At 50.7% G+C, this 26,204-nt stretch overlaps 1 protein-coding gene across 3 annotated transcripts in view; it reads right to left on the minus strand.

The window, feature by feature from the left end:
- DLGAP4 (DLG associated protein 4) overlaps positions 1–26,204 on the minus strand; it is an 85,477-nt gene that overhangs the window by 40,164 nt on the left and 19,109 nt on the right. Inside the window, exon 1 of one of the 3 annotated variants that reach the window (XM_030309680.2) lies at positions 24,179–25,035. The exons of the other annotated variants lie outside the window; for them this stretch is intronic. Coding sequence (XP_030165540.1) covers positions 24,179–24,209 — 31 coding nt within the window. The 5' untranslated portion in view covers positions 24,210–25,035. Of the gene's footprint in view, positions 1–24,178; positions 25,036–26,204 lie in introns of those variants that run through there. 3 annotated transcript variants of the gene reach the window in all.

Genomic DNA, 26,204 nt, shown 5'->3' on the forward strand with positions numbered 1-26,204 from the left:
CCTCCCTGGTCCCCCAACCTCCTGTCCTGCCTTTCCAGTACCTCCTCCACCCTGGCGGGCCATTTGAGAAGTCCAGTCACATCATTACTTGATTTGAAACCTTTCAATGGTGCCAAGTCCCAGTGAGTGGACTTGGAACAAACCCTTCAGTGGGGGCATTCAAGGCCTCTGGAATCTACACCTGTTTCAAATCCCAAAACCCATAGGAGCCAAGAGGACACAAAGGCAGTACACTGGGGAAGACAAAGCCACATAGCTCAGGGAGCCCTGGCCCTGCCTTGGAGTCTTGTCCAGAAACCAGGATGCACTCCTGTGGGTAATGGTTCCAATACTAAAAGCAGACCTACACTGAGCACTGACTAAGCCTGGCCTGAGCAAACTCTTCACATATAGTCAATCCTCCTGTAACTATGAATTCACCTCCTTGATAAAATTTATTTGTAACCCCAAAATCAATAGTCACAGGGGGTTTGCGGTCACTCTCAGACACGCACAGAGGAAAAGTTGAGTCACCCAATGCACAAGGTTCCCGGCTAAGGTTGAACAGGTGACTCTCTCTGCCTTCTTGTTTCGGCTCTCACACTGTAAACAAGTGTCCGTTTCCTGGTCCATTTAGTGCTATGTTTTTCCATTTTTGTACTTTTTATTGGTGATTCTCTATTTAAAATGCCCCCAAGTATAGTGCTGAAGTGCTATCTAGCGTTCCTGAGTGCAAGAAGGCTGTGATATGCCTATGGAGAAAACGCGTGGCAGATAAGCCTTGTTCAGGTGTGAGTTATAGTGCTATTGGCCAATTCAGTGTTAATAAATCATCAGTACATTAAATAAGTATCTTTAAACAGACACACACAAAACAATATACGCACTGATTAGTTGGTGAAAATGTGCAGGGCCTCTATTTCCCATAGGAGCAATGGTTCAGTATTCATTAATTCAGTGTTTGTCAGATTTTATGAATATAACTACTATGAATAATGAGAATGGATGGTACCTTAGCCAACTGAAGCCTCAAAATGGGTATACGTGAGGTAGCTCTGTCATTGCCCATTTTACAGGTGAGGCTCAGAGAGGCGAAATGACTTGCCTTATCTCACCTCCCAGCTAGGCAGAGCTGGGGCTGGGGCTTAAACTCAGGCTGCCTGAAGGTTGACTATTACCCTATGCCCCCACCCACTGCACTAACTGGGTAAGGGTCATGTGGAGGAGCAGCCTTGGGCACATCAGTTATTTTACCCAGAAAATGGGATGCAATATCCAGTATGCCCTGAGTAGGAGTCAAACAGATGAGAGACAGGAAGCTCTGTAATCATAGCTGGGCCCCTGCAACTACTGTTACCAATGTTTCTGGATTAAGGAGAGAATGATCACCTCCTGGGGAAACAAGCTGGGGGCCTGTCAGGAAGACATTAAGACTGACGGATTGGATCTAGAAGAATGGACCATAGTCACCGAGTGGCAAGGAAATGCCTTCACATCAAGGCATCCTCTGTGAGCAAAGGAGCAGGACAGCCCCCAAGGCATGTGAAGACCGATGTGGGCAGGGCACAGCCTGGTAAAGTAGAATTCAGGTAATGTAACTGATAAAGGGAAGACAGGGACCAAGGCAAGGAGGCTGAAGAGAGGGCTGTCTCCTCTCAGACAGGGTCCTCTGCTTCCTGGGGCCGCTTGGAACAGTGGCATCTTCCTCCTACCCACAGCAGCCCTCATAAAGTCCCCCCAAAACTGGACCATGGTTGGAGGGTTTCACAGCACCAGACCTGAAAGCAGCCAGAAGGGCGTATCACCTCCTATCTCAATAGCCCAGTGCACCAGGCAGCTCCATGTGCACTGCCAAGGCCATCTCAAGCTGAGAGCCTCCAGAATGAATCTGAATCCTTTCCTCCTCCACAGTGGCCTTGCTCTCTGAGAGAGAGGACCTCATGCACTCGATTACACTCCAGAAGCCTTGGAACGCCCCCCTTACCACCCACCTCCATCTGCAAGGCCTTGCCCCTCCCCTTCAAAAGCACATTTTGTAGAGAATGGCTTCCCTCTATCCCCCCGGCTTGGTCTAGGCTTCCATCTTCTGCCCTCTGGCCTCCCTGCTTTGTCAGTGGTTCAGCACACCCACAGCCCCTCTCCCAACAGCAGCAGCCTGAGGAATTTTTTTAAAGTACAAATTGGATTACTCCCTTCCCTTTCTAAAGCCTTCAAAGGCTCCCCACTCCATGAAGAATAGAAGGCACACTCCTCACGTTGGCCTACAATAACTGGCCCCTGCCACCCCCATCTCTAGCCTCAGTTCCTAGACTTTCCCCTTGCTCATTCTACTCCTGCTGCACTAGCCTCTTTGCTCTTCCTCAGACACTCCAGGCACATGCCAACCTGAGGGCCCTTGAACCTGCTGTTCCTGGCCTGAAATGATCCCCGCCTCATCTTTGCATGTCTACCCCTTCCCATTTGATCTGAGGACCTCTCTGACCGCCCTGTCTAAAGCTTTCAGCTTTGAGAACCCCATTTGTTTTCATTCAAGTGTTAACCAACTAACTGATTTACTTGTTTTTTGTCTCTCTCCTACCAGAAAGAGCTCCTGACTAACACAGGTTCTTAAGGGTAGAGACCCTAAATATCTTGTATAATTACAATGCTTTCCCAGCACCAGGCCAGTACATGGCTGGGTTCTAGAAATATTTATTGAATAAATGAACAAATCCCTATTTGACAGTTGGGTACACTGAGGCTCAAGGAAGAATGGTTTACTCCTGATTCTGAGTTGGAATCTAATGCCCAGGACCAGGGCCTTGAGCTTTTAGGTGAGCCCCCCCCACACCCACCCCGCCCCCGCCCCCCCCCCCCGCCCCCACTACAGGAACACAGTCTGTTGTGAAGTAAAGCCTTGAGTAAGTCTGCTTGAAGTTGGGCAATGAGGCCGTGGTAATAAGAGCTCAATAAACCCTAAGGAATGGGTATCAGAAATTGAAAATAACCATTCCTAAAAGCTGGCAGAGAAAGAAAGCAAGCAGCACTTCCAGCAACATTTTCCAGTGAGGGCGTATTACAAGTACATATTTAAAAGAATCATTACTGAGTGAGTCCTGGCCAGGTGCTACTTTGTTCCAGACATAGGCCTGGGAGGGGAGATAATTATCACTGACGTTTTATAGAGGAGGGAATAGGCTTCTTACTTTGAAGAGTGGCAGTGCAGAAAAGCTCTGCTCTGTGAGGCCAAGGTACCAGGTTCTAGACTCAACACTGGATGTGGTGGGCATCGGACCTGAACCTTTACGGGCCTTGGTTTCCCCAGCTGTCAACTAAGTGGATTGACCTAGAATGGGGGTCACAAGTTCAAATGTCTATAGGAGATTGGTTATCTAACTCCTCTGGTCCACAGCTGCTTGTGGAGACCTGGGTGAGAGAAGTCAGAAATCTGGACTTAAAAAATAATAATAATAAAACCTTCAAATGTTGAAGTGGAGTTAGTTCATTCAAAGTTTTAAAAAACACAGTACAGTACCTGCCTGCCACCTAGTGTAGCCTGTGGCACACGTGACTATGTGGACTTTGTGACTGCTGGAGCAGCTGTCCTCAGACCTTGCTTTTTCTGGAGCTCTAGCCCCTCTCCCCCAGCTCTCAGGAAGGCTGTCTGTGAGGGCCTCCCCCTTGGAAAGGAAGGAGGCCCTTGGGAACCTTGAAATTAAGGCAGCCAGGAGGTACTTGTGCTGGCATCTCCAGTCTGGCTCGGTGAAAACAGAGAAAGCCCCTTCTGGTGGGCAGACCGGGTCTGGTTCCAGACTCTTGGCACCAGGGCACAGGTGGTGGGAGAGCCCTGCCCAGAGTACAGATGGCCAACCCCCTTCATGGGCCTGGAGTGGCTGCCTGGGAGGGACCTGCTTGGTGGCAACTCCCCTCCCTCTGCCCCCGGAGACAGCTGCTCCTCAGAAGCACTGTTTGCACCCCAGCTATGGGCAAGGGTGTGAGAGGGTTCTGTCCTGACATGTCCAGGCCTGAGGGGCTGGAGGGAGAGTTAAGGGGCTAGAGGCAGTTCAGTGCCGTCCAGATGGACCCAGAGTTCAGGTCAGCTGGGTCTCTGGGCCGGAAGACTTCATGTGCTCTGGGGCATCTCCCCTGGCTGAGGGTGGCCGTGAGCTGGCCCAACATGAGGCACTTTAACTTCTCAGCTCATCACCTCACCAGGCCTACCATTCCCGTTTCAAAGAGGAAAAAAGGGAAGCTCAGAAGAAGTGAGCAGCGCAAGGTCACATGGCCAGTGAGTGGGAAAGCCAGGATCTGTGCTCAGCCTTTTTGATTCCAGAGCCAGTGCTCATGGCTACAACTTCACCACAGAGCCCAGGGCTGGAGTTCGGCGCCACCTAGCAGGGCCTGGCTGAGATCCCGGCCAGGCCAATTCCCCAGTCAGGACCTAGACAGGCTCCCATTTCCTGGATCCTCAAGCGGGGTGTGACGATTTCCTGAGTGGGCTAGAAGGTGGCAGCCTCTGGCTCTGCTAGCCATGGGGGGCAGAGGCCTGGCGCACCCTGGACCAGAACCCCCAGCACATGGAAGGAAAAGGTACACCCCAACCCCCGCCTGTGACCACTGCTGCCAGCGGCCCCCTTCCTCAGGCCCTTCTCCAGATGTGTGGTCCCAGATGCTCTGGCCCTCTCACCACAGATACCAGAAACCTTCACATCGGCTTCCCAGTCACCCAGGACTTCCCCAACTTGGCTCCGACAGTTTCAAAGTGAAGCTCAGAGAGGTGAGGCCGCCTTTCCCAGGTCACACAGCCGGTCAAAGGGGTGCTGGGATTAGAAATGAGGATGTGGAGCCTCCAAACTCCAACGTCCTAGGAGACAGTAATGCCAGTAATTTTCAAACCAGGCTCTGAGGGCCCACAAGGGGGAACTGAGGAAGGCTTTTGGACTTTCATCCCACCCTAGGTTCCTCAGAGCAGCTCCCGTTTTCCTTTTTTTGTTCCCCATCTGGAATTCCCACACAGTATCTGGAGACCCACCCCACTACTGCAACCTCCTCACAGTACAAACAAGGAAACTGAGGATCAGAAAGGCACATGTGCTGAGCATCAAGTGGCAGAGCAGGGACCCCCTGTCCAGGGCTCTAAGTGTGGATGTGTTCCCTCTTCTCCTCAGACTGAGAAAGGAAGATGCCTTCACATTCCCAGCCTGGAGACCACCCGCTCCAGGCATTCAGGGAGGCAGCCACCTGTGTGGAGCCCTATACCTCCTTCAGCCTCTGACCAGGGGACCCCAAATGGCATGCTGTTTCCAAAATCCATTTCCACCATTACTGCAACAGTATCCAGTGAGCAACCTGTCAGGCAACATTCACTCTTTGCCATTCTTCCTTTCTTTTTTTTTTTTTTTTTTTTTTAATTTTAAAAAAGCTCTATAACTGGCATAGGGCTGAAACTTAAAGTCACACGCTCCACTGACTGAGCCAGTCAGGCGCCCCACCCCTTGTCCATGCTGTGTTGGAATCTGCCACAAACATCATCTTGTCGTCTTACTTATCCTCCGAGACCTGCCTGCAGAGTCAGCTCTGCCAACAGCTGTGCTCAGAGGCTCCTGCCCTACCCCCCAGGACACCTATGACCACCACCCCTGAGAGACTGAGCTTTAAAGAGATGCCAGTTTCCAAGCTGCAGTTATTGAATCATGACTTTCCTGTTGTATCTCAAAGTTATAACTGGTAGTAGAGGGTGCTGCTGAGTAGACAATATTCAGAGTTACAGGGCTGCTGTTGCCCCACTTCAGTGTAAAAACCTGATGTAACAGCCTCTTGTCTGGCCTAGTGGGGAGTGGGGAGCCGGGGTGGAGAATCCAAGGTTTGGCTTTTCAAATACGGTCTCTATCATGTGAAACTCACTGTTGCCTTTCCAAGGTCTCAGGGGCCCAGTCTGGGAAGTACTACTTAGAAAATGCCTTAAAAAAAACAAACAAACAAACAAACACCCTCACTTCTGGAGGGCTGACGTCAAACCCTGGTGATGGGTCACAGAAGCCCGGCTTTTTACAGGCTGTCACAGGCCCCCGTGTCCTGTGTGTAGAGCCAGACACTGCTGCTCTGCGCACCTGGATTGTTGGCCTCTTTCATCATTCTGAATGACCAAGAGGATCCCAGAATAGAAAAAAGGTGTTAACAGGCTCATTCACTGTGACAGGTGGCATATCGGGTGACAGAATCAGAGCCAGGAACCCTGGGCAGCTGAGAGATGGGATGAAACAGTACAGAACTGAATGGGGAAAACCTTGAGTTCAGGTCAGGTCAGCACTGGCAATGTTGCCTGCCCTGGTGCCAGAGACCTAAGAAGGGAGAGGGCCTAGTCCTCAGAGCTTATATTAAGATTTTGATCCCAAGTTAGACAGTTACGTAAGAAAGCAGCACATGTGGAAAAATGCCTTAGCGACTCCAGCTGACCACAGACACGGTGTGAGGCTGCACTAACAGAGAAAGGACCAGGGTGGGGTGCAGCCCCACTGAACTCCGGATAACATTGTGGGTAATGTTGGCAATTCTGGACAAGGGGCATTGACCAAATGGAACCCGATGAGAAGAAGGCAACCTGTGTGGGGAGAATTCCCACTGTGACAAATCCATCCTGTTATGACAAATGGTTACTTTACAGCAGGGAAGCCACACATTGGGTCCCGGGCAGTAGGATCCAGGATGAGTAAGTCCTTGTCCTGAAGAAACTCGCACTAAAATGCCGAGGTGGCAAAGAAATGCCTCCTGGGCGTAGCCACATGGAACACTGCCACATGGAGCACTGCGTGAGAAAGCCAGGGACTGACTGAACAAGAGTGCTGTGACTGATTAGTGATGTCTGTCAAAGATATGCCACAAGTGGGGTATGATACACGTGCACCATGAGTCATGTCTAGTTCAACGTGAGGGAGAGCTGGGAGAGACTGGGATAGTGGTCTGGAAAAGAAAGCCAATTCAGAAAAGTATGGCTACTATCTTCAAATATCTAGAAGACTGTCACACATATATGTGCTCCAGGTTATCACACTACAACCAGAGTGGGGACAGGAAGGTGAGGTTGTTGAGGGGAAACATGTTGCATTATAAGGAGGCACTTTCTAAAGGGCAGAGCTGCCCAGGAGAGTTCAGCTAGGCTACACACAGGCATGATGGCTGCTGGGAGAAGACACAAGCCCTCGTGGGTGTGACCTTTCAGATTCCATCCAAGCCTGAGATATTTGTCCTCTCTTTGCCCTCCTATTTCACACCCAGTTGTGGATGTGACATCAGACAGCATTTGTGTATGTGTGTGTGACATTCATACCTCAAACTTGTTTTGTTTTGTTTTGTTTTTTGCATCCAGAGAATCATTATCAATAAGCAGAAAAGACACAGGAGAATGTTCATTCAGCCTAGCTACAAGGGAAATGATGTGAGGACTAACACCAGGGCCTTGGCACAGATGGGGCTTAAAACGCCTTCCTCTGGGAAAACTAGCAGCACAGAGGCCCTACCTGAGATGATGAACCTATCCTCAGAAAAGGAGATTGGCCCACACTTGCCACCCCTCCCCCACGACATACCTGCTTCTGAGCTACAAGAGCAGCTGTGCACTAGGAGTCTGAGCGTGTGAGCACTGGCTCTGCACTCACTCACCGCACCACTTAGGCTCCTGGGCCTCAGTTTCTCTCATCCATAAAATGTCAACAACACGGACTTGCCCTGCCCACTGCCCTGGGATGGCTGTGAGGGGGTCTCGAGTAGATAGGTGGGAAAGGGCTTGATGGAGTCCCACATAGCTGTTGCCCAATCCCAGCCCCACCAAGGCACTCCTCAGGCCAAGGGCTGGGGCAGGAAGATTCAGTGCCCTGAGGACCCACAGCCGTCCACCCTCTCCATGCCACACCTGCATCACCATCTGATAGTTTTGGGTGGTGACCACTCTCTGCACCCTCTTTAAGCCAACACAGGTCACAGCTTAATTATTCAGCTTCCGGGCCTTTGCACTGGCTGTTCCCTGCCTGCAACACCCTACCTCCTCCCTCGTTCTGACTCCTCCTCCAGATCTCAGCTCCAGCATTACTCCCTCCAAGAAGCCTTCCCTGACGGGCTCCAGCTCCATCCTGGCTCCCTTGCTGGGTCAACGTCCCATGTTTAGATGTGCTACTGGCCCTCGCCACCACACTGTTTTATAGGCCTGTTTGCTTTTCTGCTTCTCCCTTTAGACCCTGAGCCCCCTGAAGGCAGTGACTATGTGGTTTCCATCCCTGTAACCTCAACTTCAGCCCAGAAAAGGTGCCCAGGCAAATGTCTGCTGACACTTAGGAGGTAGGACCCTGCTTCTGACTTTACCCCAAAACTACTACAGACCTTCAGGGCCTTCCCCCTGGAAGAAGACTGTGAGGACACGGCAAGTAGAGAAAAATCGGTAAGAAGTGATTTGGCAAGCAGGAGACAGAGGCGCTGGGACAAGTCGTGACTACAGCGTGACTACAAGTCCTCCTCACACCCCCATAGCCCTCCCTACTTGATTTTTCTCCCAACCACCTCTGAAAGCACAATATGGTAACATTTGGGAAGATCTCTTTGAAAGAACACGTACCCAAGTGAAGGTCACCCACCCTGCCCACAGAACCCTGCCCCCACAATGGCAGTGTAAGAAGTAGGTGAATATTAGTGGCTGATACTCATAATTACCAGTGGTATTTATTGTCTGCTCAGGAATCGGTGGCTACTGCAGTGGCCCAGTCACTGTCCGAGGTCCTTACACCTGCATCTTATATGTGATCCCAGCGAGGAGATGTTCTCACCATCTCCCCTTGTGCTGCTGAAGAAATGGAGGCTCAGAGAGGTTGAGGGACCTGCTCAGCGTCACATGGCAAATCATGTGTTATCTGTTAAGTGAGTGCAAACCCTACAGGTTTCAACCTCTAGAACCCAAACTTCACAGCATCCAGTATGACAAGTAGTAAAAACACAACTTTATGACAAGCCAGACTGCCACACAAAATCCTACAAAGCTTAGAAGCCGCTGTAGAAACACAAGTTCGGTCTTCTCCTGCTGCTGGTAGAGTCTCACTAGAGTGCACATCCACAAAGACCTCAAGCCCAAACCAGCACCCAAGGGCTGAAGAAAGTGGACTTTACCTTGACAGCTTCTAACCCTCTGGGAGCTACTGTGCCTTGATGTTTTTGCAAGCATACTCATCACACCTCCCCAGGCTTTGCGCTGTCCTGCCAGACCCTTTTCCACTCTCACAAAGAGACCTGTGACATCACCTGCCCCTGAAACAGTCCCTTCCCCTGCCAGGATTGCTGCACATCTGTGAAAGCTGGGGAGTATACTAGGTTGGAAATGGCACAGGTTGCACTGAGTGTGCTATTTCTCGTTGACTGGTAGTACCCGCCTGTGTTAAGAAGGATTCTGACGCTGTGCCCGGGCTCAGTGGGAATGCTGGGGTTGACTGATGCAGACCGCCATGAGCCTAGTATGGGAAGTAACTGCAAAGAACAAGGTATTTGTTGTCCCTGGGCCAGATGATCACAGAAATGCTCTATTCCCATGGTGAAGAATCACTGTCCTTGACTCCCCACTGAAAACCTTAACCCCTCATCCTCCCCTGTAGGACCATCAACAACAGAGTTTCTTGGGCAATGTTTAAAATCCAGTAAGATAGGAAAGCAACTATTTGTTTCACAGTCTCCTCACCCTCAAAAGACTGACCAATAAGGAACCCTCAACAGCTGCAATTTGTGAGGGTGGCTGGTTTTCAGCCCCATGTGGTCACTTAAGTGCTGAATGACCTCGGGCCAGTCACTTCTAAGTCTCTGCTTCTTCTGTAAAATGGGGATCAGGAGCCTTATTTGCCTTGCCTTTAACCACATTTGAACACGGTGCTAGGATCCTCAAGACTGCAAAAGGAAGTCCATTATCTGTCTCACCGATTTTGGGATGTCCACATGACAGGAAGTATTTGTCCCATTTCTCAGAGGAGGAAGCTGAGGCTGAGAGAGGTGGACAGACTTGGCCCAAATCCCACAGCAAGTAAGTAGTTAAGGAACTGTGCCTGGGTGCTATAATTAAATCCACAGCCTTCCCCGTCCTATTATTCCACCTCCACAGGGGGACTGTGGCTAGGCTCCATGCAGCCACCATGGGCTTTGGAACCAAGGCCACCTGTGTGGAGAAAGCCCTCCCAGGAGATGATCAGTCTTTTAACAACTATGCTGGAACATGAGCACATGAAACTGTGAGTTGCAGTGTGCATTAACTGGGAGAATTAATCACCACCCAAAGACTTAATTATTCAGAGATATTACCCCCTTTCCAATACATTCTCTTAAAATGGGCCTGTGAATGAGGCACCCAGAGTGGTTGAATTCAGAGACAAAGTAGAATGGTGGTTGCCGCCAGGGGCTGGGTGGAGGGAGGAATGGACAGCGGTTGTTTAAGGCATGAAGAATTTCAGTTTTGCAAGATGAAAAGAGTTCTGGAGAAGAATGGTGGTAAAATAATGTGAGTGTACTTAATGACACTGAACTGTACACTTAAAAATAGGGAAGATGGTAAATTGTTATGTGCATTTTATCCCAATTTTTTAAAAAGGGGAGGCTAGTGAGGAGTCCACTGAGGAATTCTCTACCAATAAGCCCCAAATATCAACTTGCTGTTTTACACCCCAAATCCAAAAGTCACAAAGTAAAATATTTAAAACACTTATAACATGAGGGCCACCTGGGTGGCTCCATTGGTTGGGTGTCTGACTTTGGCTCAGGTCATGATCTCACGGTTTGTGAGTTCAAGCCCTGCGTCGGGCTCTGTGCTGACAGCTCAGAGTCTGGAGCCTGCTTTGGATTCTGTGTCTCCCTCTCTCTCTCTGCCCCTCCCCGAATTGTGCTCTGTCTCTGTCTCTCAAAAATAAATAAATAAATGTAAAAAAAAATTGCAAAAAACTTATAACATGAATGTTTAAAATTTCAACTTTGAGTTAAATGTGTTTGTGAGAAGGGGCTGATCTATAATCTGCCTACAATCTCCTTCCCGACATTCAAGAAAGGGAAATAAAAAGAAAGAATTCAGGGGCACCTCAGTTGGTTGAGCATCCGATTCTTGATTTTGGGTCAGGTCACGATCCCACAAGCCTGGGATGGAGCCCTGCATCGGCACAGAGCCTGCTTAAGATACTCTCTCTCTCTCTTTCTCTCTCTCTCCCCCCCTCCCTCTGCTCCTGCCCTGCACCCATGCACACTTCTCTCTTAAAAAAAAAAAAAAAAAAAGAATGAACTATAAATAACATTGTAGAAAATAAGGGGAAAAAGGTCATTCTAATCTCATTGCCTGGACACAATTACTATTATGGCATTCCATACCAAAACTTTTCAAGTTTACTTATTTTGAGAGAGAGAGAGTGGGTGGACACAGATGAAGGGTAGAGAGAGAAGGAGAGAGAGAATCCCAAGCAGGCTCCACGCTGTCAGCGCAGGGCCAGATGCAGAGCTTGAACTTATGAAGCGAACCGTGAGATCATGACCTGAGCTGAAATAAAGAGTTGGATGCTCAACCAACTGAGCCACTCAGGAGCCCCATACGACACTTTTTAACTGTGATCATCTTAGAGTTGCAACCTTGCTAAAAATAGAAACTTCTGCTTTGGCCTTCTTACACAGAAGTAGTGTGGTAGAATAAAAAGAACAGTGAACCAAAACTTCAAATCTTGGGGCACCTGGGTGGCTCAGTCGGTTGAGCGTCCGACTTCGTTCAGGTCATTATCTCAGACTCCATGAGTTCGAGCCCCGCGTCAGGCTCTGTGATGACAGCTCAGAGCCTGGAGCCTGCTTCAGACTCTGTGTCTCCCTCTCTCTCTGCCCCTCCCCTGCTCATGCTCTGTCTCTCTCTGTCTCAAAAATAAAAAAAAAAAAAACATTAAAAAATAAATTTAAAAAATTAAAAAAAACCTTCAAATCTTGATTAAGCTGTGTGACTTTGGGCAAGTCACTTAGCCTTTCTGTTGTTATTACCTCTAAAAACAGCAATAACTGCAACCTGCAACAAACTGCCAACAGAAGCAACAAAACCTGTGAACCATGAGGTGGTATGTGAAAGGAAATTAGCAATAAATAGGGAGTGCTGAAGAACCCTTTTCTTGAGGACTTAGGATCAGTATGAAAACCAATCAGAAGGTCAGTATTTGGGAGTTCTGATGTTAATTTAAAAAAACAAAAACAACAACACCTCTTGATTCACTGACACTCTGGCTCCTACAGGGCAAGAAAGTTGTTTGCTTCAGAGCAAAGAAGGTCATGGAGACTGATGAGGCCCTGCCTGACCTTGCAGACCATTCCAGATATAACAGAACCTCTCCCTGTTCCCTCAATATGCTAAACACTTTCCACCTGAGGGTCCTGAGCCCTGCTGTTCCCAATCTGCTCCTGACTGCCTCTTTCCCACTGGTCACCTCACCTTCCCTGACGTGCCCTCCCCATCCTCAGTTCCCTCTCAGCACCTATTTGTTTCCTTCAAGGCTCTTTATCACAAGCAGAGAGTATCTTGTATATCTGTCACCTTCTTGGATGGGGATTCCAAGCTGAATGGAAGCTCCTTGAGGAAAGAGACCAAGTCTGAACTGTTCCCTACCCTCCTCTGGCTCACCCCTGGCACTCTGAGCACTAGAATGGCTGACTCTTTGGAAAGAGAGGGGGTGGTTGTTTGGAGGTTGGCTTGTGAGGAGGGAGGAATTGGCTGGGATGAACCCAAACCCTCTTCTAATGAGTGTCTCCATACACTTGTTATGCGCGCCCCCTTTGTGGAAACTGCTGGGGCAGCAGTAGCAGAGGCAGCCTGCTGTTACAGGTGCTGTCAGCCAAGTTCCACTCTTCCTACGCTACCCCAGGCCAAACTGTCCCCAGGCAGGCAGACACCTGTGGACTGCTACCACACCCCTGTGCAGGGCAACACCATATCATGAAGCGCACGAAGCCTGGGAAGGCAAGAAAGTTCCAGGAGAAGCTGGAACTATCATATCTATTCACAGCACACTCAATAATAGGTCCCAGCAGGAAACTGGTCCAAGGAGTGATGACCCTTCAGAGACAAACCCTGGCTCTGAGTGCCTAGTTGACTCTGATGGCCCTCAGCAGGCATTCTAGCTTGATCTCAGTTCTCCTGGCCCTGGGCAGCCAACCCCTGCCATTCCTCCCTGATCCCCTGCCATTCCTCCCTGATTCCCTTCCCCTCCCCTACCCACGGCACCCCCAGACCCCAGGGTATCTTCCTCTCAAAATCTCCACCACCTGGATCCTACCCAGCTTTTGAGGTTTTGAAGGTCACCCTCTCTCTAAAGCCTGCCTCAATTCACTCCAGAGTCCCCATCAGAGCGCTGCACTTGGCAGACAAAACTTGATATCCCTCCAAACACCACATCTAGTCCACCTACATCTTTCCAGGCACGGGACATGGACAGTCTTTAGCTATTTCAAGTCTTCTCTCTCCCCCTGGGTATCAATAACAGCAGCAGCTAACATTTTTTAAGTGGTTCCTCTGTACCAGATACTGTACTCAGTGCTTTACACACATTCTTTCTCTTGTCCACATGCTGAGACTAATGCCAGGTAATATTATCATCTCTATTTTGCAAATGAAAAAACTGAGGTCTAGAGAGGTTAAGCAACTTGCCCAAGGTCTCACAGCTCTTGGTGGCAGCCCAGGATCTAAACTCCAGCAGTATGTCACTAGAGCCAGGATCTTAACTACAGGTCTGTGAGACTTCTGGGGTGTGGGCTTCTCCCCCAGTGCCTGGCTCAGCCTTAACACAGTTAGGCCTACCTGATCATCTACCATGTGCTCGGCGTGAGCCCTCAGGGAGTGGACTTGAACCAAAATGGCTTTGTGCTTGGGGACCCTGTGATTGTGCAGAGAAGAGAAGTACACTGAAATTGTTATTTGTTGAGCAACAAAATTGATACCATATCTGCTCTGGCAAGGCTGAGAATTTTCTTAGAAAAAGCACAGGAACTTAAGAACCCAGCTAATCTTTGAAATATACAGGCCAACCAAATCAGGTGTTAAGATACTCCCTAGCTTCCAAGGGATCAAAACTGATTCAACTGAACGACAGAGCTAGAAAGAGCTCCTCCTGCCAAGAAACAAATGGGGAATCTGAAACCCAGAGGGGAGAGGATCTTGCCTGAAGTTACCTAAACACTCGGGAGAAGCCATGGCTCCTGCTCCCCCAACCCCTGTCCTTTCCAAGTTCTTGAGACTGGGACTAGAACCAGGGCAGAAAGGCTTTCGGGCCATCTGGGTCCTTAAGAAGCTGCCAGGAGTTGAGGTAAATACCTGCCCCAAAGTGACCAAAAGTTTCAAAGTCTTCACAGTAGAGACAGGGCCCTAGCTCTTACCTTCAGGGAGAATGGGACTGTTCTGTGGAAGCTGGATTTGGGAAGCCAGGATTTCTTTCCCAGGCCAGCATAAGCCCAGCTCAGCCCTGCTCCAGGACGGGAGTTTAAAAGGTAGTAGCTCCTCACCTGGGGCCACACCCGGGTGAGGCTCTCACCAGGAAACTCGTCGGACTGGCCGTCTCCCAGACAGCACAGGCCAGAACGCCACTGCCTGTCTGTAGCCTGGCGCCTCTCCCAGCTGGGCCCTGCTGCCCCCCTCCCCGCCCCCCCAGGGCCTCCAGAGCAAGAGGGAGAAAAGGCGTGCTCTCCTCCTGTAAGGCCAGCTCGGCCTGGGTCCCCCAGGGCCAGTCCCAGCCTGGGCTGGGTCTGAATGAAGGCAGCTGCTTCCTGCTTTGCCTTTTTCTTTCACTTTGGGTTTTAACCCCAAAGTGAAACTAAAGACTGGGACGATGTGGGAAAGACGGTGAGGGTTAAGGCCTGGGAGGGCTGAACACCTGGGTTCTAATCCGAATAAGGCTGCCCACTCACTGGGACACCTGGGAGGAGACCAACTCCAGGCCTCAGTTTTCCCATTGATAAAATGGGAGGAAGGAACTAGGCTGGTGATTTTAAACTAGTCATTTTAAACTGGAAAAATTATAGAACTTCCCCTTCTTCATCCTACCACTGCTGAAGGCTGAAAGGGAGTGGCAGAAATGCCCTGTGGGGGACTCTAAAGGACCTTCCTGTTGGCTCAGAGGAGGCAAAACTGGCCGCAGCGTGGGGACCCTCCTGGTCTCCCTGACTACCTCTTCCTCGCCTGTCACCCAATCACCTTCATCCTGAGCAGGCCCTGGAGTTCCAGCATCCTGGGGCAAATCAAATTCATCCTAGGCATGAGCCTGACTCTGTCCTGGCATAGCAATTGGAGACACCCACCAACAGCTGCCCCAGCCATCTATTAAGACTGACGGTAGCCCACTCAGGACTGGTCCAAACATCAGACTCAGTGACTCCAGGGTGCCTGGTACAGTGTCTAGCTAAGACCACTATAATCTGTTTTACGGGGTTTCCCCACTGGCTGGTTTACCAAATTTTCCCACTAGCCTCGTGACATGAGAAAGGTATGGATGAGCCTCCCCATTTTTCAGATGAAGAAAATTGAGGGTCAGAGAAGGGCAGGGACATAGTGGCCAAGCCTGCACCGGTATTCGGGAGCTCAGTAAATATTTGCTGAATAAATGAGTTCACTGGCCCAGCAGCTGCCGAGCAGGTGCAGCCCAAGCCAGAGAAACACAGGAAGGAGGATACAGTGTGGGAGGGAGGATGCTTCTCCCTGGAGACCAAGTCATAAACAGGTCCCAAGGTACCTACAACAGAATTCCCTCCACCCAATCCTGGCCCCATCTTGTCACCCCTCCAGCCCATTTCTTCCCTTCATTTCTCACTTCCTTCCATCAGCACCTTACTCTGGAAATACCTCATTGGCTGAGGACTACTGGGTGACACTGGCCAACCCCCTTCCCCTGTCTGGGCTGAACTGGAAAAGTCTGTTCTCAACCAAGGAAATGAATTTGAATCCAGGGGAGGTAGAGTGCTTTTTAAAAAATACACATTTTCAGAATGCAAAAGAAGGTAATTCAAAAACATCTAGCAGGGGCACCTGTGTGGCTCAGTTGGCTAAGCGTGCAACTTCAGCTCAGGTCATGATCTCACGGTTCATGAGTTCAAGCTCTGCATCAGGCTCTGTGCTGACAGCTCAGAGCCTGGAGCCTACTTTGAATTCTGTGTCTCCCTCTCTCTCTGCCCCTCCTGCACTCACACTCGTGCATTCTCTCTCTCTCAAAAGTAAATAAACATTAAAAAACTTTTTTTAAAAACATCTAGCAAAATTTTAGGTGCACAGACTCTTTGCAACAACAATTTCACTTGCAGGAATGGTTCCCACAGCTCCACAGGCATACATGCAGGCATACATACGTGTGGGGAAGGGTGCTCGCTGCAGCAATGCTCACAGCAGCAACACTGGAAACAACCTAAATGGCCTTGAGCAGAGGACTGGACAAACAGCTGGTGGTCCATCCACTGACAGACTGTCACATGGTCATGGAAAAGGAGGCCATGGACCTGTGTACATCTACAACATAGTTAGACTTGCGTGAAGAAGACAAAGCACAAAACAGCAGGCTGTAGGCAGAGAATATGCCACCATTTGTGTAATAAAAAAGGATGCTATTGACATAGCTGCCCATATATGAAGAGTATTTCTGGAAGGAAACATCAAGACTGTTCCCAGTGATCACTGAGGAGTGGAGGTGGGAGAGACCCTAATTTTTCATTGGGCACTTTTTTCTACAAAGTTTGAAAGTTTAGCCACACACAAATTGCTTTTTCAATAAAAATGTAATTTCTACACATAAAAATAACTCTAGCAAAATGCACCCAGAGAAACCTCTTGTATGTCTCAGGGCCCAGGCATCTGGATTTTGAGGCCTAGCCTCTACTGGTCTAGCCTTGTGGAAGAGGTGGTCAGCCTCTGACAGTAGATGGAGGCAGCCTGGACATCATAGGGCTCTGGCAGGGGAAAAATGTCAGACTCATAAAAAAACTTGGTCTTAAGGCATAGGGAAGATGTGAATATGGCTTGACTGTGGAACAGGTTCAGCTAAGAGAGAGCTCCTACAGGGAGCAATGGGGAAATTATTATGTAAGGCTGGTAAGACGGGAAGAGGAAGGATTATTTCTTTCAAAATGGGATCCTAGCAAGTCCCTTCCTCTCTAATGCTTGGTTCCCACTCATGGGACCTGAGGGGGCTGGGCCAGAGTCCTTTCTAGGCATGAAATTCTAGGATCTGCCTTTATTTCATCTCATTTAATATTAAAGGAGGCAAGGGAGGGTCCCCAGCTCAGCACATGGCCATAGGGCTCCACACCTGTGCAGACTGTAATCAAATATTTGGAAGCTGGAGAAAATTCAGGCCAGGATGTTGAGTATAGCAGCCCTCGGGCAACTCCCCCACCCCTTGTCCCCCAGGAGAAGGAGCAGATGGCCTTCTGTTGAGATGTCCTTTCTCACCTTCTTGTTAATAATTAAGTCATGACTGAAGACCTCTTTTGTCACTTTTGAAGTTCAGTTTGCAGAAATTTACTGCCTTGGCTTGCTTTTCCACAATGCTCTAGGCTCAGGACTCACAGACTACAACAGTCTAGATCTAAGCCACAAGCCCAAATTACAGGGGTCTGCAGTGGAAAGAGTCCAGGGTGCGGGTCAGGAGTGCTGGCATAAATCCTGGCTAGACCTCAGTGATACTGTGAACTCTGGGAGGTGAGTGACTAAGTCTCTTAAGACTGCTCTGCTTGCCACTGTAGTGACAAGGCCAGCTTGCTGCCTGGCACTCAGCAGGCACTTAAATATTTGTTGAATGAATGAACAGCTCAGCCAGTGAATCCCAGAGTAACCTTGGTCAAGTCACTTTCTGGAAAACAAGGAGAACAAGAATAGTAATGACCTCCCAGAGGTATATAAGATCTACTGAGATAAAGTGGATGAAAGTACTTTGCAAATCAAAAATAGGCTAAACAAATATTAAGGATCCAGAACCAACACGTGGAAAACAAAATAAAAAGAATGAATATACGTATGGATGGTCAAATTTGTGAGAAACCATGGGGCAAATGGTAAAGCATTAATCAAATGAATTACTACAATTGAAAGCGACAGTACAGGCTGCTTGCTCTAGTCCACTGTTCCAATGTCTGAGTATTTTCTCACAAGAGGCTGTGTCTATTCAGAAGCAGAACAAAAATCCCTCATCAAAACCTTTGTCTAGATTTTGGTATGAAAAAGATGGGTGCAGTTACAATCATATCTTGCATATAGTTGGGCTCAGAGAACATTTGCCAAAGTAGACTGGCATATGGGTCCTGGGGGTGTTTACCTCCCAGGGAGGCAAAGAAGAAGGGGAGTGAGCAGAGCACAGAGAATGTGCCTGCCATGTGGTTGCTCTGCCTCATGACCCAAGGTCCAGCTCAGGGGGACACACAGAGGAGGAGAATGATTGGCCAAGCCATCAGTTTCCTAGCTGTGCAGTGGGACCAACCGTTGCTGCCTCCCATGGAAGCCGCTCGGTAAGTACCAGTTCCCTTCTCCTTCTCTCTGCCCAGGAAGTATCCTTGGCTGCAGCCTGCGAAATGGGAACTGGACTCCATCACCTGGCTCTCCAGTGTCAAGAGCAACTTGGGACAAGTCCCCTCCTGTCTTTGTGGGTGGCTGATTTCTCTGGCTGGGCCAGGGAACACCCTCTCTAGTGGCAGCTGGCTGAGAATCCCAATGAACCCAGTCACGGACGAGCCACCGTTGGACTAGACACATATGAAGTCCAACTCTGGACGCTGCTCACAGCCTGGTGAGTAAAACTGATGATGTGAAGGCCCCTCGCTTCCCTGACTCTCCTACCTTGAAGAAATTCTAAACTGGCACCAGCCCCGACTTTCCAGATCTTTAGAGACTAAGGGCTTATAGGCTTTAGGGGATGTATTTGTGTGCCCCCAATTCAACAGGCAAGAAGATTCAGATTCCTGGAACCCTGATAGTAAAAGTCTCTTTTCCAAGAAGCAGAGCTGAACTGTGGTAAGAGTCAAGAGTATGCAGACAGTCAGCCCTGGGTCTGAGCCCCATTTTCCTTATCTGTAAAAGGAGGTCGGTAAGTCCCTTTGCCTCCAGCTTGGTGTAAGGATTTTCGACAGCACCCATGGAGGCCCTGGCACAGAGCCTGGTACATTGCAGCTATATAAGCAATTTGCTCAGATTGTTATTTCCTCCCCCAAAGCAGCAACACCCAACATCTTCCCCCTGGGCCATCAAACCCCCAGACAGGCTCTCTTGAGAGAGCACGACACCCCCTACTACCCTATATGTCTTTTCCCATCCCATGGGCTCCACCCAAACCTCACCCTCTTCTTTCAGCTGAATGCTTGCAATGCTTCCTCCCTGTCATCATTTTCATTCATTCCAATTCATTCAGCCTGATTCACCTTCTTGGGGGGGGGGAGTTGTGCTACCCCTGCTCTAAAATCTTCCATGGCTCCCCAAAGCCTCTGCTTTTCAGCTGATGTCCAATGTTGCCTACAACTTCCTGACCCCTCCCAGATCTTTCATCCAGAGCCCTGATGCATCAGCAAAACTGGTCTACTCACCCTTTCCCTAAATACATGCTTACCTTCCAGCCTCCGCACCTCTGCCTTTGCACAAACCATTCGCTAGAACGTCAGCCTCACCCTCTGTCTCTGCAAATCCAGCCCCCTTCAAGAGGGCTCTTGTTTCCTCTGGCACACACTCACTTCTTCCTTCCCAAACAATGCTTTTCTTCAGCAGACGCTTAATTACAGACTGTCACACAGTCTCTCATAATTGTAGGCCTTGTCTCCCTTGTCAGACCATAAGTTCCCAAGTGCAGAGGCCCTGTCTGTTCTTTCCCAGCCTCTCAGAGCCCAGCCCAGGGCTGGGAGGACAGGGCCCTGGTCAGAAAATGCTTTCCAAGCCCATCTGGCTCCAGGCTGAGCCAAGTCTAGCTCCACTTGGGACCATTTCTCCCCCTTTTGTCCTATGAGGAAACTTAACTGCCCAAACCAAACCTCAGTGTTCCCACTCTCCACCGGGTGACCTAGGCCAGCAATACACAGAAATGGTGACCTAGGTGGGCAGGCAGGGCCATGGTTCTTGTCCAGCCCTGGCATGGTCTTATTTTGGGATCCTAGGCACATCCCTGTCCTTACCCTTACCTGGGCCTGCTTCTTCGCTGAGAAACAAGAAACAATCTTTCAGCTGTAGAATATGGATATCATTTGTCTTTAAGATAGCCTTGGTTCCCACGAGTGGGTGGGTGAGGAACCAGCTGATTTCAACACAGGTGGAGGGAGGAGAGGCAGCCACAGCCAGGACTGGGAAATCCAGGAATCTGAGAGGTGATGAGACTGCACACCTCATCAGCCTCATTAAACTCCTGTTGATGACAGGATTGCGTTCCTGTCTAAGTGTTCAATTCCACAGCCCTCACCCTGGCCAGGTCTGACAGTGTCTGCTGCCAGGGCTAAGCAAGGGAAGGGTAACTTGCTTCTGGAAACAACAAATCCTGCCCAAAACAAAGATGAGGAGGAGCCAGTTTCCTCACCTGTAAAATGAGGATAATAATGGTATCTGCGTCATAGGATTGCTGCAATAATACGGTGAGATGATGCCACAAACCATTTAGCACAGTCCCTGGCACCTGGTAAATGGCACTGTAGCATCAAGTTCCTTATTCTCAAGGGGACTTTACCACAGAAGTTCTTATCCTCACAGCAACCTGTGAGGAAGGGGTTTCCATCCCAACATGACAGAAGAAAACTGAGGTACAAAAACTTGATCAATCCAAGGTCACGCAGTGGGGGGACAAGCCAAGCTGTGATACAAACCCAGGAAACGCTCAGTTCAGCTTTTCCCAGAGCGCAGCCCACACGCTCTCAGCATCAGAGCAGCATCAGGTTTGAACAGCTGACTCCTGCCCCTACCCCTGCCAAAGGAGACTCTCTGGGGAACCCAAACTTTATAAAGCTAAGAGACCTAAATTTTATATATAAGGAAACTGAGGTGCAGAGAGGTGAAGTGACCACTTTTCAGCAACGGCCACTTTTCTACAAGTATGGACCTGGGACAGAATTCACAGTCTGTTTCAGAGACTTCCTGGAGGAGGTGGCAGCATTTGACAATGTGGGCCTCTACGGGAAGAGAGGGCACCACAGGGAGGGTACAGCAAAAATAAAGGCTTGGGGCAGGAAAGGCCAGGCAACAACTGTTCAATGCTGCTCATGCTTCCAGATCCCTGGGGAGCCACCGCTGCAGCCGTTCCCTAAAAGCCCAAAGAGAGACATTCCTGAGCCAATCTGAACTTCTGGGAGGAAAGCCTGCCATGCTGTTGTCTACAACCAGCAAGTCTCTGGCCCTCTGGGTGTGTCTACTTGCTGCTCAGGATGACACAGCCAGGGAAGATGGTGACTCAGTCTCCACCCAGCCTAAAGCCAGTCCTGTTTAAGTTTGAGAAGAGCTCAGGGGCTGAGGAAAAGTCAAGCAAACCTTCCTTGCAGAACAGATACCAGACCCAGAGAAGGAGGCCTGAGGGACAGGCTACGAGGCAGAAGCGATAAATATGGAGCAAAGCTGTGGGAGAAGAAAAGTCAAGAGGGCTAGGCTCAAGCCCACTCTGACACTGCCATGCTGTGGGACCCTGAGCAGGTTCCTGTCCCTCTCTGGGCCCCCTATTCTTCATTCACCTGTGAAGCAGAGAGAACTCCAATGGCTTCTGACTTCCTCCCAGGACTGTTGTGAGAAACAATGGCCAGGAAAGAACCTGACAGATTACACAATGCCTCGCAAAGCAAGTGAGAGATTAAAGGATTACTCCTATTATTTATTACAACAGTCAGGTGCTTTCCTTGTTACCTCAACCTGAACACCAGGGGGAAGGCGGAGGCCTGGGGGTGGGTGGGGAGAGGCTGGGTCTCTGTCTTGTTTCCTCAAAGAAAAAAGTGACCCAGATATTATTGGGAGATAAAAGTTCATTTATTAAGTGCCTGTGGTGTACTAGGTGTTTTTTAAACATATAATCTCACTTAATCCTCACCACAATGCTGTAGTGTAAATATCTTGAGTCCAGATGAGGAAACTTGAAGCTCAAAGAAAGTAACCTGCCCAAGATTACAGTCAATGAGTGATGGAGACCAATTAAAACCAGGTGTTTATGACTCTAAAACCCACATTAATTCTACTCTCTGAAACCATCTGTATTAAAGGCAGAACATGCCTGGTATAGAGGCCCAACTCAAGCACTGCCTCCTCCTGGAAGCTCTTCTGAACCCTTTGCCCAGACAGGAGCTCTCTTCTATGAAACCCCACAGCACATGGTCAGCACACATCTTGCAGCATTCGACACCTTCTCCCTCTAGGTCTGTGACCAAGCACACCTTTAACAGGTAAGATGAGATGCAGGTGCAAATAGGTGGCCTTTGAGTTACCTTAGAATCCCCAAATGCTGGAGGTGGAAGCACCAAAAAGCCCATGCCATCCAACCCTTTCATTTTTCAGAAAGAAAAATAGAGAGAGAGACACTTGTCTGAAGTCGCACAGCATCTTACCGCAGCCAGGAACAGAACCTTGGCATTCTGCCTCACAGAATTTCTTTAGGGATTCTGTGATTTCAGAATCAGCCTTAGGACAAAAGACTATTATTCCCATTTTACAGACAAGGAAACTGAAGCATAGGGGAAAGTGGCCTCCCTGAGAGTAAGATATGGAGACCAGAATCCAGATCCCCTACTTCTAGGCCAAACACCAAGCCCTTCTTCCTCCCCATCACAAGTAGTCTGTATAGTGTGTCAAGCACAGGGCCCAGAGTAAAAAGATCAATGGATGTTGGAAATGGTCATTATACACCAGTGGGCAAGGGACACCAGCCTGACAGTGACCTCTTGAGAGGCAGTGTCACAGAAGAGGACCAGGAGTCCTTGCTCAACCCTCTATAGGTCCCTGTAGGTCTCTGAGACAAGAGTGTTACAACAGCTGATCTCATCTGCTCCAAAGTTCTAAGACATCCTAGGCTCCTTGACAGCAGACTCCTGGTGTCTGTGGGGCCGCTCCCACTTGAGGCCTTTGTTCCCCCACTCTGCAGAGAAGCAGGAAAAGCAGCAAAGGCTCACAACTACAAACTGACTCACTTTATTCCCAAGTGCCACTGGCCAAACAGGGCCCACCCTCAAAAAACAATGGGATGGAATATGGAAAATCAAACTGTCTCCCAGCAGACATCCAGCTATGCACACATGCCTACCTTTGCAAACTGACAAAGAGCAACCAGGAATCAGAGCATAAATAAGGGACGGCTTGCTCCCTGCCCTATTGGAAAGGCAGGCATAATCCTGAATAATCAGGTGGTAATGGAACAAAGGGTAAAGAACTCTGGGTAAGGAGTCTGGGGCTGGATCCCTGTCCTAGCTCTGCCACAAACTAGCTGTGTACCCTAGGCAAGCTGTTTTCCCTCTGGGGGGGGCTCAGTTTAAAGACAAAGTGACACTTCACAAATCATGTCTACAGATGTTTCATTGATCTTCACGACAACTCAGTGGGGCTAGCACAGTTATTCCCTTTCTACAGATAGAGAAACTGAGGCTTGGAGTGATCAAAGGTCTCACAGCATGAAGTCGGCAGAATCAAGGCCCAGAGTTCTTAGATCACCAAAAGAAATACTCAAGGGTGGTCAGATCAAGAACAACTCCTCTCTCCCGTCATCCTGAGAGTCTCAGCAAGACTAAGGCAGCACAGTCCCTTGTTCACCTGCCCAGTCTGGTGGCCTGCAAAGTTCTGGCCACAAACCCTACAGCCCAGCTGCCTAGAAGACCGCACCCCCCTGCAAAATTTCATTACTCAAGTTGGCAAGAACGCAGCCCCCACCCCCCAGCCGGGTCTAAATAAACGCCCAAGTGATATCACATCCTGCCAGCTCCAAAATAGCCCAGGCCTGCCCACAAGCGATCACAAAGTGCCAGGCCATGCAGGACCAAGCCAATAGGACGTCCAGCCCATGGCACCCTCCACACACTCAAGCAACTCAAAGCAGAAGCCTCAGAGCAGAAGGCCCCCCACTCCCACCTCTGCCAGGAGGCCTGGCCCCTCCCTCCTTGCCCCTTTCTTGGGAGGCCCCAGAGCCTCCTGCCCCAGCGCCAGCCCTAGCCCCAGCACCAACCCCATGGAGCCTCGCCGCGGCCAGCCTGCGGGCGGACTCCGGCCCGACCCGGACACCCCACCACTCACATTGCTTCAAGAGCTCCAGACACAAAGCCATGAGGGCCGGAGGGGGGTCAGAGACCCAGAGACCCGGCAAAGACAGAAAAGGGGAGAGGGAGAGACAAGGGAACAGAAAGCAGGGAGACAAGGGCCAGAGAAAGCAAAGGGGTCAAGAGCCCTGGGCAAAGGAGCGGGCTCAAAAGGGGGCCTTCAGCACAAGAGCCACTGAGTGGTGAGGCCACCAAGACAGATGCGGGGGCAGAGGCAGGGAGAGCAAAGCAGAGGACCCCAATCCCCAGAATTGGGGGCCAGAGTCCTGAGAGAGAACAAGGAGAGACAGACACGGAGACAAACCAAGGGATAGCAGGAAGGGGTGAAGTCTGGGAGCTGGGGAGCTTTTGGGGGGTCCAAAGGAGCACCTAAGGGATGTCGGAGGTCCCAGCGTGTACGGGGGGGGGGGGGGCACCAAGAGGGAAAACCCCGCGGAAATGAGGGCTAAGAGGAGGGCAAGACCACAGGGATTTGAGGGTACAGACAGAGGGGAGGACCCCTCCAAAGGATGTGCGGGAATCTCAGAGGGGAGGCGTGGGGGAATGAGGGGGGTGTTCTGAAGGAAAGGCCCCCAAAGATGTGGGGACACCGTGAGGGGGAGTCCCGAGGAACGGGACGCTCAGAAAGGGAGGCTCCGAGGGATGAGCGGAGAGCTTTGAGGGGGGACCCGAGATCCGGGCGCGAGGGAGGGGCTGTGAGGCACCGCGAGGGCAGAGACAAAGAGACAGCGAGCCGGGGAGAGACAAAGCGGGCGGAGCGGGGAGACGAGCCCGAAGGCTGGCAGCCGGACAGAAGGACGGAAGCGCGAGCGGGCGGGTGGACGAACGGACGGACAAACGGGGAGGAGGGCGGGGGCAGGGCCGGGCGGGGGCGGCGCCCGTCTCCTCGCGGGGCCGCGGCTGCTCCGGGCGGCGCTGGGCGGGCCCCGGGCGTCCGGGCTGAGGAGGCAGCGGCGACGACGTGGACCGGACAGACGGACGGAGTGACGGACGAGGCTGGCGGCAGCTGCGGCCAGCGGCGGGCACTCACCCTCCTCCCTCACGCGGCCCGGCCCGAGGCTCCGGTTTTGTACGCCCGAGGGGCGGGGCCTCCGGGTTAAAGCCCCGCGCCAGCCCCGCCCCGCCCCGCCCCACGCGTCAGCCGCGCGCGCGCGCGCCTCCCGGGACTCCAGGGGCGGGCGGGGACGCGCGCAGCCCCCTCGGCACGTGGCCCGGCGCGCAAGCGCGCGGCGCGCTCAGCCAGCCCACGCCCAGGCCCACGGACCGTGAGAGCGAGCGCGCGCCCACGTCGGCACGCGCATGCCTGAGCACCGGGGGCTCCGCCCCTCGAGCCGCCCCGCCAAACCGGTTCCAGCTGGAACGGGACGCATGCTCTGTGCCGGGGGAAGAGCGGTGTGAGTTAACACTAGGTCACTGTGGCGACACCTCGCTGTCACCGGGGGAAACTGAGGGTCACAGCAAGCAGCCTAAGCTGGTCTTCTTAACCCTGCATGGTCAAATTAGACCTCAAGTACTATGGACTCTACGCCCTAAGTGTTTCTAGTTGTCCCCTCCCCTCATCCTCCCTTTGCTGTCCTCATACGGAGTCCTCTAGATTGGGTTCGAATCCCTACTCACCCTTTGGAGGGTTCTGTGACCTTGTATGAGATGCTCTTTCAGTCTCCCTGAGCCTTTGAGTCGTCCTCGGCAAAATAAAACCAGCACACTCAGTGTTTCTTGAAGGGCAAAGCACGGTAGGGGCTGCCCGAATCCCTAAATCACTCCCTTCACGTCTCATGGCCCTCCCAGTTCCCCATTCTCTCCTGCGAGGCCCCCACTCCTTGTTTAGTCCTGGTCTTGAGTCGTTTCCTTACAGCCTCACCCGTCTAGGCTGTACCTGTAGAAGGTCTGCCATCCACAGACCTAACTCCTGTTCCCTGACCTGCCTTGCTGGGTGACCTAGGCAAGGCCTTACCCTCTCTGTGCATCTCTTTAATAAATGTAAAATGGAGAAAAGAATCTTA

This window comes from Lynx canadensis, chromosome A3, assembly GCF_007474595.2.
Source record: "Lynx canadensis isolate LIC74 chromosome A3, mLynCan4.pri.v2, whole genome shotgun sequence".
NCBI classification, from domain to species: domain Eukaryota; kingdom Metazoa; phylum Chordata; class Mammalia; order Carnivora; family Felidae; genus Lynx; species Lynx canadensis.